The 12634-nt window shown below is 42.7% G+C and overlaps 1 protein-coding gene across 1 annotated transcript; it reads left to right on the forward strand.

The window, feature by feature from the left end:
• The first annotated feature begins 2915 nt into the window (after positions 1 to 2915).
• Positions 2916 to 12574, forward strand: LOC112256037 (histone deacetylase 3). The gene is made up of 15 exons (XM_024428978.2): positions 2916 to 3152; positions 3643 to 3725; positions 3958 to 4100; positions 4725 to 4806; positions 4964 to 5020; positions 5135 to 5190; positions 5296 to 5429; positions 7287 to 7367; positions 7706 to 7779; positions 7872 to 7936; positions 8213 to 8302; positions 8446 to 8504; positions 8578 to 8657; positions 8790 to 8947; positions 11648 to 12574. Exons 1-15 carry the CDS (start codon positions 3098 to 3100, stop codon positions 11715 to 11717), a joined length of 1287 nt encoding a protein of 428 aa, XP_024284746.1. The 5' UTR covers positions 2916 to 3097; the 3' UTR covers positions 11718 to 12574.
• The last annotated feature ends 60 nt before the right edge of the window (positions 12575 to 12634 follow it).

A 12634-nucleotide genomic window follows, 5' to 3' on the forward strand; every position in this document is an offset into this window, starting at 1 on the left:
TAAACTTCAGTTAGTGCTAAACACGGCTGCTAGAACCTTGACTAGAACCCCAAAATTTGATCACATTACTCCAGTCCTCTCTACACTGGTTTCCTGTTAAGGCTAGGGCTGATTTCAAGGTTTTACTGCTAACCTACAAAGCATTACATGGGCTTGCTACTACCTACCTCTCCAATTTGGTCCTGTCGCACATACCTACACGTACGCTACGGTCACAAGACTCAGGCCTCCTTATTGTCCCTAGAATTTCTAAGTAAACAGCTGGAGGCAGAGCTTTCTCCTACAGATCTACATTTTTATGGAACGGTCTGCTAATCCATGTGAGAGACGTACATTCGGTCTTGACTTTTAAGTCTTTACTGAAGACTCATCTCTTCAGTAGGTCCTATGATTGAGTGTAGTCTGGCCCAGGGATGCGAAGGTAAACGGCAAGGTACTGGAGCAACAAACCGGGGCCACAGTGTCCCCCGACCCAACCCTGTCTCAGCCTTCAGTATCTATGCTGCAATAGTTTATGTGCCGGGGGGGCTAGGGTCAGTCTGTTATATCTGGTGTAATTCTCCTGTCTTATCTGGTGTCCTGTGTGAATTTAAGTATGATCCCTCTAATTCTCTCACTCTCCCTTTCTTTCTCCTCTCCCGGAGGATCTGAACCTCAGGACTACCTGGCCTGATGACTCCTGGCTGCCCCCATTCCACCTGCTGGTGCTGCTGCTCCAGTTTCAACTGTTCTGCCTGCAGCTATGGAACCCTGACCTGTTTCACCGGACGGGATACCTTGTACCTGACCTGCTGTTTTCGACTCTCTCTCTCTACCGCACCTGCTGTTTCGACCTCTGAATGCTCAGCTATGATAAACCAACTGACATTTACTCCTGAGGTACCGACCTGTTGCTCCCTCTACAACCCCTGTGATTATTATTTGACCCTGCTGGTCATCTATGAACATCTTGAAGAACAATCTGGCCTTTAATGGCCATGTACTCTTATAATCTCCACCCGGCACAGCCAGAAGAGGACTGGCCACCCCTCTGCCTGGTTCCTCTCTAGGTTTCTTCCTAGGTTCCTGCCTTTCTAGGGAGTTTTTCCTAGCCACTATGCTTCTACATTGCTTGCTGTTTGTAGTTTTAGGCTGGGTTTCTGTATAGCACTCTGTGATATCTGCTGATGTAAAAAGGGCTTTATAAATACATTTGATTGGTTGATTTGGCTCCCTTGGGGCGCAGAGGTCTAAGGCATCTCAGTGCTAGAGGCGTCACTACAGACACCCTGATTTGAATCCAGGCTGTATCACAACCGGCCGTGATTGGGAATCCCATAGGGCGGCGTACAATTGGCCCGTCGTCCGGGTTTGGCTGGTGTAGGCTGTCATCTTAAATAAGAATTTGTTCTTAAGGATTAGCCCTTTTTTTAAACATTTCTCCTAAAATGACATACCTGAATCTAACTGCCTGTAGCTCAGTCCCTGAAGCAAGGATATGCATATTATTGGTACCATTTGAAAGGAAACACTTTGAAGTTTGTGGAAATGTGAAATGAATGTAGGAGAATATAACACATTAGATCTGGTAAAATATAATAAAAGATGTACCATCATCTTTGAAATGCAAGAGAAAGGGCATAATGTATTATTCCAGCCCAGGCGCAATTTAGATTTTGGCCACTAGATGGCAGCAGTGTATGTGCAAAGTTTTAGACTGATCCAATGAACCATTGCGTTTCTGTTCAAAATATTGTATCAAGACTGCCCAAATGTGCCTAATTGGTTTATTAATACATGTTTAAGTTCACTCTCCTCAAACAATAGCATGGTAGTCTTTCACTGTAATAGTTACTGTAAATTGGAAAAGTGCAGTTAGATTAACAAGAATTAAAGCTTTCCGCCATATGTCTATTTAATAAAAAAAATCACCTTTATTTAACTAGACAAGTCAGTTAACCTTTACAGGATTGGTGGGTTCCCCCCTTGAGGTTGAGCTAACGTAGACTAATGCGATTAGCATGAGGTTGTAAGTAACAAGAACATTCCCCAGGACATTCCCCAGAACGAATTGCAAAAATCGCTGAAGTTGGAGACTTTTATCTCCCTCACCAACTTTAAACATCTGCTATCTGAGCAGCTAACTGATCGCTGCAGCTGTACATAGTCCACCGGTAAATAGCCCACCCAATTTACCTACCTCATCCCCATACTGTTTTTATTTATTTACTTTTCTGCTCTTTTGCACACCAGTATCTCTACCTGCACATGACCATCTGATCATTTATCACTCGTTAATCTGCAAAATTGTAATTATTCGCCTACCTCCTCATGCCTTTTGCACACAATGTATATAAACTCTTTTTAAAATATTTTTTCTACTGTGTTATTGACTTGTTTATTGTTTACTCCATGTGTAACTCTGTGTTGTTGTCTGTTCACACTGCTATGCTTTATCTTGGCCAGGTCGCAGTTGTGAATGAGAACTTGTTCTCAACTAGCCTAACTGGCTAAATAAAGGTTATATTCTTTGTTACAAAAATACAATTCCACCAATCCAAAGAATGCATAGGTGGGCGCTAGGACAGCCTGCCATACCGCTTTGTGGTCAACGACTCCCATTGATAGGGCGGATATTCACCCGATTAGCCACCAATCACCCCATTAAAAAGGTGGAAACATTTTACCAATCACACCATTCAAACTCCCGGGAAAGGTTTTGGGGTTGGCTTCTATGACGAACATGCGCACTCAGTCTTAGTTAAAATCACCATTGAAAATGTCGCGTATCACACAGTACAATGTGTGGTTCTGAATCACTATTCAAAGGTAACGCGTACCACACACGTGGCGTGTGACATACCACATTCACCATATGAATTGTGTGATTGGTAAAATGTTTCCACCTTTTTAATGGGGTGATAGGTGGTAAATCGGGTACACCGTCCATAATCTTTGGTACTGTTTTTGCCCGCCCACCTCGCTTGTCGCTGGACAATGACGTACGTTTTACTCGCTGTTTACAATGGCGACCACTTTCTAAATGAAGGAAAGATACATTTACAGTAGCGAACAAATACCTAGCGAACGGTAGAAAAACCAAGAAGTCTCTTTTGCAATGTCCAACAGAACAGCATATTTTTATGATCCGGATGTGGGGAACTTTCATTATGGTAAGATTCATTTTGGTTACAAAAGGCACGAAGCAGATTAAGAAGCCGGCTAGCTAACTATTTAAATTGTTGTTATTTAGCAGACACTCGTATCCAGAGCAATTTACAGAAGTAATTAGAGTTAAGTGCTCAATGGCATATTAACAGATTTTTCAGCTAGTCAACTCTGGGATTCGAACCAACGACCTTTCGGTAACTGGCCAACGCTCTTAACCGCTAGGCTACCTACTGTTTCCTCTTCAGTTTGTGATTAGCTAGATAGCTAAAGTTGGTATTAGATTCTTATTTCTGCTAGCAATCAGGTGAATTGATCTCGCTAACGTTACTAGCTATTAGTCATGTGTTTGCAAGAGTTTCTTTATTCTACAGCTATTTAGCTGGCATGTTATGAATGATAGCATCACGCAGAAGAACCACAGAGAAATCCGGACACTGATAACTGCGTATGAGATGACAACACACTGACACATGTTTTCCTTTCCTTATCAAGGTGCTGGTCACCCTATGAAACCCCATCGTCTCTCGCTGACGCACAGCCTTGTTTTGCACTATGGCCTCTACAAAAAGATGCAGGTAAGTACCGCTGATGATCAACATGCTGAGAAGGCTGGAGATGTAATCATTAGTCCAAACAGTTTTGCAACTAAAACAAGGGTTTCTATTGGTCCCTCCCTGTTTAAGACTGTTTGCTTCATTTAAGAAACGTTTTGCAACAGAATCAGCTAAATGAATACACCCCGATTAAACCAGACAAGTTCATGTCCTTCTTGACACCATGTTAATTTGACTGGTCCTTGTTCCCCAGGTTTTTAAACCATACAAAGCCTCACAACATGACATGTGCCGATTCCACTCAGAAGATTACATTGACTTTCTGCAGAAGGTCAGCCCCAACAATATGCAGGGTTTCACAAAGAGTCTCAACACCTTTAATGTTGGGGACGACTGGTGAGAATGTCTTATCTTCTATAATGTATTACATTACTGCCTGGTGTATATTTGGATTCATAAGATATTTTGTGCTTAATATATATTTGTCAAAGTGCAGAATGTTCTTTTCAAAAATGTTTTACCCCCTTTTCGTGGTATCCAATTGTCTCATCGCTACAACTCCCGTACGGGCTTGGGAGAGACGAAGGTTGAAAGCCATGTGTCCTCCGAAACCCAACCAAGCTGCACTGCTACTTAACATAGCGCTCATCCAACCCGGAAGCCATCCGCACCAATGTGTCGGAGGAAACACCATGCACCTGGCGACCTGGTTAGTGTGCACTGCGCCTGGCCCACCACAGGAGTCGCTAGTGCACGATGAGACAAGGATATCCCTACCGACCAAATCCTCCCTAACCCAGACGACACTAGGTCAATTGTGCGTCGCCCCATAGACCTCCCGGCTCGAACCCAGAGTCTCTGGCGGCACAGCTAGCACTGCGATGCAGTGTCCTAGATCACTGCACCACCCAGGAGGCCCTGCAGGATGTTCTTTTGACTCGTGTAATATTATGATCAGTGTAATGTGCAGCTGTTGATCTATCTATGTGGCCTGTATAAAGGTAACGTGTCCTCTGTCAGCCCTGTATTCCCAGGCCTGTTTGAGTTCTGCTCCAGGTATACAGGAGCATCTCTACAGGGAGCGACACAGCTAAACCACAAGGTATGTCCCCCCCCCCAGCAGTCAGCTTATTTTCTGTTAAATGTATTCTATTTACGGATCAGACATATTTATTAAGACCCATTCAGCAATTTATACAGCCAGGTAAATTGTTGACCAGATTTATATTTGATCAATGATCGGGACCGTTGCTTTGCAGATATGTGACATCGCCATCAACTGGGCCGGGGGTCTTCATCATGCTAAGAAATTTGAGGTAAGAATTATGCAACATTTGTTTCTTTGTCAAGACAATTTATTTCTACGGCCTCTGGTCACCTGCTTATGTACAGCTCTTTGATATCATGATTTAATTTGTTTTGGTTTTCAGGCCTCTGGATTTTGCTATGTGAATGACATTGTCATCAGTATACTGGAGCTTCTGAAGTAAGAGCAAAGCACTCCTACAGTCTTTTATTATGTTTTTGTCCATTTCGGGGTTCACGTCCCGCTAAGGATCTCTAACAACTAATAATGTAAATGTCCGTTTAGGTACCACCCGCGTGTGTTGTACATAGACATTGACATTCACCATGGTGATGGGGTGCAGGAAGCCTTCTACCTGACTGATCGGGTCATGACTGTATCCTTCCACAAGTACGGGAACTACTTCTTTCCAGGGACAGGTAAGACAAGCCATATGAGTATCTGTTAAAACCAGAAATACAGATACAGTTGAGACAGAGAGATTGAAAAACAGCTTCTACAGTGGGGCAAAAAAGTATTTAGTCAGCCACCAATTGTGCAAGTTCTCCGACTTAAAAAGATGAGAGAGGCCTGTAATTTTCATCATAGGTACACTTCAACTATGACAGACAAAATTAGAGAAAAAAATCCAGAAAATCACATTGTAGGATTTTTAATTAATTTATTTGCAAATTATGGTGGAAAATAAGTATTTGGTCACCTACAAACAAGCAAGATTTCTGGCTCTCACAGACCTGTAACTTCTTCTTTAAGAGGCTCCTCTGTCCTCCACTTGTTACCTGTATTAATGGCACCTGTTTGAACTTGTTATCAGTATAAAAGACACCGGTCCACAACCTCAAACAGTCACACTCCAAACTCCATTATGGCCAAGACTAAAGAGCTGTCAAAGGACACCAGAGACAAAATTGTAGACCTGTACCAGGCTGGGAAGACTGAATCTGCAATAGGTAAACAGCTTGGTTTGAAGAAATCAACTGTGGGAGCAATTATTAGGAAATGGAAGACATACAAGACCACTGATAATCTCCCTCGATCTGGGGCTCCACGCAAGATCTCACCCCGTGGGGTCAAAACGATCACAAGAACGGTGAGCAAAAATCCCAGAACCACACGGGGGGACCTAGTGAATGACCTGCAGAGAGCTGGGACCAAAGTAACAAAGCCTACCATCAGTAACACACTACGCCGCCAGGGACTCAAATCCTGCAGTGCCAGACGTGTCCCCCTGCTTAATCAGTACATGTCCAGGCCCGTCTGAAGTTTGCTATAGAGAGCATTTGGATGATCCAGAAGAAGATTGGGAGAATGTCAACTCGTCGTGTTTGGAGGACAAAGAATGCTGAGTTGCATCCAAAGAACACCATACCTACTGTGACGCATGGGGGTTGAAACATCATGCTTTGGGGCTGTTTTTCTGCAAAGGGACCAGGACGACTGATCCGTGTAAAGGAAAGAATGAATGAGGCCATGTATCGTGAGATTTTGAGTGAAAACCTCCTTCCATCAGCAAGGGCATTGAAGATGAAACGTGGCTGGGTCTTTCAGCATGACAATGATCCCAAACACACCGCCCGGGCAACGAAAGAGTGGCTTCGTAAGAAGCATTTCAAGGTCCTGGAGTGGCCTAGCCATACCTTTTTTTTTTTTTTCATTTTGTCTGTCATAGTTGAAGTGTACCTATGATGAAAATTACAGGCCTCTCCCATCTTTTTAAGAAGGAGAACTTGCACAATTGGTGGCTGACTCAATACTTTTTTCCCCCACTGTATCTCAAGGCCACCAGACTGCTAAACAGCCATTACTAACTCAGAGAGACTGCTGCCTACATTGAGACCCAATGACTGGACACTTTAATAAATGGATCATTAGTCACTTTAAACAATGCCGCTTTAAATAATGCCACTTTAATCATGTTTACATATCTTACATTGCTCATATCACATGTGTATACTGTATTTTATACCATCTATTGCACCTTGCCTATGCTGCTTGGCCATCGCTCATCCATATACTTATATGTACATATTCTCATTCACCCCTTTAGATTTGTGTGTATTAGGTAGTTGTTGGGGAATTGTTAGATTACTTGTTAGATATTACTGCGCTGTCTGAACTAGACACATTAACATCTGCTAACAATGTGTATGTGACCAATAAAATTTGATTTGAGTTTGTCTTAATGACTAAATGATTGAATATCTCTATGGTACAATAGAGGTTGTCTTAATGAGCTTATTATTTGTTAAACAAATCTTGTCTGTTTTGTCCCATAGGTGACATGTATGAGGTAGGGGCTGAGAGTGGCCGGTACTATTGCCTGAACGTACCTCTCCGGGATGGGATCGATGACCAGAGTGAGTAGTGTCCTTCCTGGATCTCCCACTCAGGCTGGCTCTCTGGCGCTCCACTCTGATAATGCTATTAGACTGAGGCCAGTGAGATGTCTCTGGGGAGTGCTATTATCAGATGTTATGCTGCCTGACTGTTAGTTTACCTGCACTCTAAACTATTTACATCTATCTGATGGCTGTTACAGTTCAGAAGGTCTGATAGTATGCAGGATAATATCCAACAAGACGTTTCCTTATGTTTGATAGGGTTTCAATTATATCACTTTGTCAATATCTAAAATGATTGAAAGGATGAATTCTCTTCCATGTGTCCAATATCTTTACATATCACTTTGTTTTAGGCTACAGGCAACTCTTTCAGCCAGTCATCAAGCAAGTGGTGGACTTCTACCAGCCAACCTGTATCGTTCTTCAGGTGATAATTTGGCAGCCAGAGATCATCAGTGGTATTTTGCATGAATTGTGGTATTGAGTATGGGACTCACATGCACCTTTTGTCATTGACAGTGTGGGGCTGACTCTCTGGGCTGTGACAGATTAGGGTGCTTCAACCTCAGTATACGAGGCCATGGGTAGGTGTCTTGCTCAATAAATAATACATTATAACCCTCACCAACACTTACATCAGTATTAAATGGCCTTTGAATACAGCTTTATGGGTAAGTGTCTTAATAGAGATAAGGATACATGTTTGGAGGATGGAATTCAATGTACTCTATGAGGATGTACTGCCACCTGTTGGTAGGAGAGCAAATTTAAGGGATTATAGAGAAATTGGTACAGGATTTGGTTAACACAGGAGTCAGGTTATGGTAAACTGTCTCACCCAGGGTATATGCTTTCTATAGGGAGTGTGTGGAGTTTGTGAAGAGCTTCAGGATTCCCCTGCTGGTACTGGGAGGAGGAGGGTACACAGTACGCAATGTGGCCAGATGCTGGTGAGGGCTCATTTCTCTCAGTGCTGTAACTGGACTATAGTGGGGCGATTAGGTGACAGTTGTTTTTGATGGAGACCAAGAGAACATTCTCACAGTGTATATGGAACCACTTAAGAATGAACTCTGTTGCTCTTCTATTCCAGGACCTATGAGACCTCCCTCCTGGTTGATGAGCCAATTAGTGATGAGCTGCCCTATAGCGGTAAGCGAGCAAGCCTAAGCTCTTCTGCCACTGTTTTTTTCCATTTGCTAATTTTCTCTCCTCACCCCTCCAGAGTACTTTGAGTATTTTGCCCCAGACTTCACACTCCACCCAGATGTCAGCACCAGGATAGAGAACCAGAACTCCCGACAGGTCAGTTTGAGGACATACAGCATGCGGTCCTCCCTCTCTCTTTCTGAACCACAGTCTACATACTGTTTTAACAACTCAAACAGAATTCTCTCCATGGTGTAAGTCATTTATCTCCATCTTGTGCTTGTTTAGTACCTGGAGCAGATCCGTTCGACGGTCTTTGAGAACTTGAAGATGTTGAACCATTCCCCCAGTGTCCAGATCCACGATGTGCCCTCGGACATCCTGAGCTACGAGCGCACTGACGAGGGAGACCCAGATGAGAGGGGTTCAGAGGACAACTATTCCAGGTCAACACACTCTGCCTTATGTGACGCTAGAGCTGGGTGATATGGTGGGGGGGAATACATATCGCAATAAATGTACATTTATTGAATATGCAATAAGAATATGCAATAAATTATTTTTTGGGGGGTGCTTGATCTAGGCGTTATGAACAAAGTCCAATTGGGATAAATATAACTTTTATGCAATAAATAACTTTTTTTTTTAAATAGAAAGTTACCTGGCATTAGCGGCAGGGCTCTAGTCCAAAAAAATAAATTCCAGTGCCAAGTAAGAAAACTGAGATTGTAGCCTATGATTCAGGAAGTAAGTTGAATTTTTTAATAAAAAATAAAAAAATCTAAACAATACAGGAAATGCATGATTGATGTGCAACCTGTCAAAATATGATCTAGATTTGATTTATGACAGTTCAGAGAATTTGCTAAATCTTTGTGCATATTGACAATATTATTCACCACCTGAGGAAGTGGGAACTCAAATCACTAGATTGCTAACTAAATACTAGCTGGAATGTGATGAAAAATCAAAGCTGAAATAAATAATTCTCTACTATTATTCTGACATTTCACATTCTTAAAACAAAGTGGTGATCCTAATTGACCTAAGACAGGGAATTTTTACTAGGATTAAATATCAGGAATTGTGAAAAATTGAGTTTAAATGTATTTGGCTAAGGTATATGTCAACTTCCGACTTCAACTGTAGCGAGGGTCAGTCGACGAGAGCATACAGGTTGCAGTGGGGCTTTGGTGACAATACAGAGAGCACTGTGATAGACTCTACTCAGCAAACTGGATACAGTGTTGGAGGCTATTTTGTAAATGACATCGCCAAAGTCGAGGATCGGTATGATAGTCCGTTTTACGAGGGTATGTTTGGCAGCATGAGTAGAGGCTTTGTTTGAGAAATAGGAAGCCGATTCTAGATTTAATTTTTGGATTGGAGATGCTTAATACGATTCTGGAAGGAGAGTTTACAGTCTAACCAGACACCTAGAAAATGTGGACAACGCCAAATACCTATGTCAGAACCGTCCAGAGTAGTGATGCTAGTTGGGCGGGAGGGTGCGGGCCGCGATCGGTTGAAGAGCATGCACTTAGTTTTACTAGCATTTAAGAGCAGTTGGAGGCCACGGAAGGAGTGTTGTATGGCACAGTGTCCAAAGAGAGGCCAGATGTATACAGAATGTCGTCTGCATAGAGGTGAATCAAGGAATCACCCGCAGCAAGAGTGACATCGTTTAGATATACAGATAAGATATGCCCGAAAATTGAACCCTGTGGTACCCCCAGAGAGACTGCCAGAGGTCCGGACAACAGGCCCTCCGATTTGACACACTGAACTCTATCTGAGAAGTAGTTAGTGAACCAGGCGAGGCAGTCATTTGAGAAACCAAGGCTATTGAGTCTGCCGATAAGAATACGGTGATTGACAGAGTCGAAAGCCTTGGCCAGGTCGATGAAGACTGCTGCACAGTACTGTCTTTTATCGATGGTGGTTATGATATCGTTTAGTACCTTGAGCGTGGCTGAGGTGCAGCCGTGACCAGCTCGGAAACCAGATTGCACAGCGGGATTCAAAATGGTCAGTGATCTGTTTGTTCACTTGGCTTTTGAAGACTTTAGAACGGCAGAGCAGGATGGATATAGGTCTGTAACAGTTTGGGTCTAGAGTGTCACCCCCTTTTGAAGAGGGGGATGACCACGGCAGCTTTCTAATCTTTAGGAATCTCCGACGATACGAGAGGTTGAACAGACTAGTAATAGGGGTTGCAAGAATGGCGTCGGATAATTTTAGGAAGAGCGTCCAGATTGTCTTGCCCAGCTGATTTGTAGGCCTATTCACTGCAAATTACTCCCTGCGGGCACGTCAAAACCACAGCCCATTACACTAGTCTACTGCGGTTCTAAAGTGGTGTCATGAACCCTATATCAAGAGGTGAGAAAAAATTATACAGAAAGCTGTGACTTTCCTCTCTGTAGCTAGAACAGTAGTTGCTTAAATGTTTCCCACAATAGCAGTTTGAGCAACAGTCATTTTCTTAAATTTTTATTTAACTAGGCAAGTCAGTTGAGAACAAATTCTAATTTACAATGATGGCCTACACGCCCTACATATGCTTCTCAGAATGCATCTCTCCCTCCTTGGTGTCACAGTGGGGGAAGGGAGTGGCTCGCTCACACAGCAGCGAAACAGGGACAGGCAGATACTTTCATAGCAGGAATCAACATAATGCAAAGCCCATTACGGTTGACCAAGTATTTGTTTTAGAACAATCTACAGGAGTGTTGGGTAGCAACATGCCTCGGTAAGTGGAAGTCAATGTCATTTGTTTTAGAACAATCTACAGGAGTGTTGTGTAGCAACATGCCTCGGTAAGTGGAAGTCATGTCATTTGTTTTATCGTCCCAGCTCTGTGACACACAGGAGCATATGTTCTATTATACATGTTAGTTATGGAATCAATAGGACCAGCTAAGGACGGGATTCAATCTGATTGCAGATTTGGACAATGCGCCATTTTTAAAGTTGATTTCTGATTGAGCCAACAAATGCAGCATTTACCGTGGATGTGGTGTCTGCACGCACATTGCCGGCAACACGATTGGATTGAATCCCAGCCTTAGTGTATATCGTATGTGTGAACAACTGACATTGGTATGGTGTGTGATAGTCTGGAACTAAATAGCTTGTCTTTACAGGCCAGAGGCAGCCAATGAGTTCTACGATGGTGACCATGACAACGACAAGGAAAGCGATGTGGAGATTTGAACGCTCAGATGTCAGACTTTTCCCCTCTGGTCGCTCCATGATATTATTGGGAAACCATCAAGGCTGCAGTCAGTTGACCAAACTTCTTTTCCCCAACAAATGGACTATTCAATGTCCATACTATACTCAGAGCGAGAGACCACCATTTATTCCTTTTTTTTTTTACTATGTCTATCATGGAGTATGTAGAGGACATTGTCAAGCACTTAATGTTATGCCTCACGTTTTGTAAACAGGTGTAGACTAACAGTGAAATGCTTACTTACACAGTGAGTAACGATAACAGCTATATACACAGGGTACCCGTACCCAGTCGATGTGCAGGGGTACGAGGTAGATATGTACATGTGACTAGGCAACAGGATAAACAGCAGTGTGAGTCAAGGCACATTCTGATTCACCAGAAGACAGCCCAGAGGGGCCCAATGCAGCCAGATTAACAGAGGGCATGATTGTGTACGAAACATCTGGGCCTTATTCATCAGCACAGGATAAAGAGGAAGAGACTTCCCCTTGGTCCAAAGGGCGTCGACTTTCTGTGGTTGCTAGGTTTTCACTTCACACACTGGGATCAGAGGTCAGTCATCTGAATAACAAGTTAAAATGTTGATCTTTTTTTTCATAAAATAAATAGGAAAACTGCATGGCTACAATGCTTCCAATCTATAAATACTCCATTTGATATTTAGAAAGTGAAATGAGACCACCTGTGTTGTAAAACTTTATTACGCATTCATTTACATACATAAGACTTAAACGTTTTTCTATGGTCAGAATCAGACAGAGGTCGTACATTTGGGTGTGAAGGCAACCATTTACATTTCAGAATTGTCCAATAAATACTTTATACATTAAAATAATGTTACCTTTTTAAAACCAGAAAGAGTCTCACTTGAAGCAGCAGTCATAAATGCTGC

This window comes from Oncorhynchus tshawytscha, linkage group LG08, assembly GCF_018296145.1.
Source record: "Oncorhynchus tshawytscha isolate Ot180627B linkage group LG08, Otsh_v2.0, whole genome shotgun sequence".
NCBI lineage: Eukaryota > Metazoa > Chordata > Actinopteri > Salmoniformes > Salmonidae > Oncorhynchus > Oncorhynchus tshawytscha.

What these genes read in the sequence shown, in the direction of transcription:
- LOC112256037 (XM_024428978.2), top strand. Translation starts at nt 3,098, where the DNA reads ATGTCCAACAGAACAGCATATTTTTATGATCCGGATGTGGGGAACTTT. An exon ending in TTTAATGTTGGGGACGACTG is followed by an intron (nt 4,101 to 4,724) that starts GTGAGAATGTCT and finishes GTCCTCTGTCAG; the next exon opens with CCCTGTATTCCCAGGCCTGT. An exon ending in CGCAATGTGGCCAGATGCTG is followed by an intron (nt 8,303 to 8,445) that starts GTGAGGGCTCAT and finishes CTTCTATTCCAG; the next exon opens with GACCTATGAGACCTCCCTCC.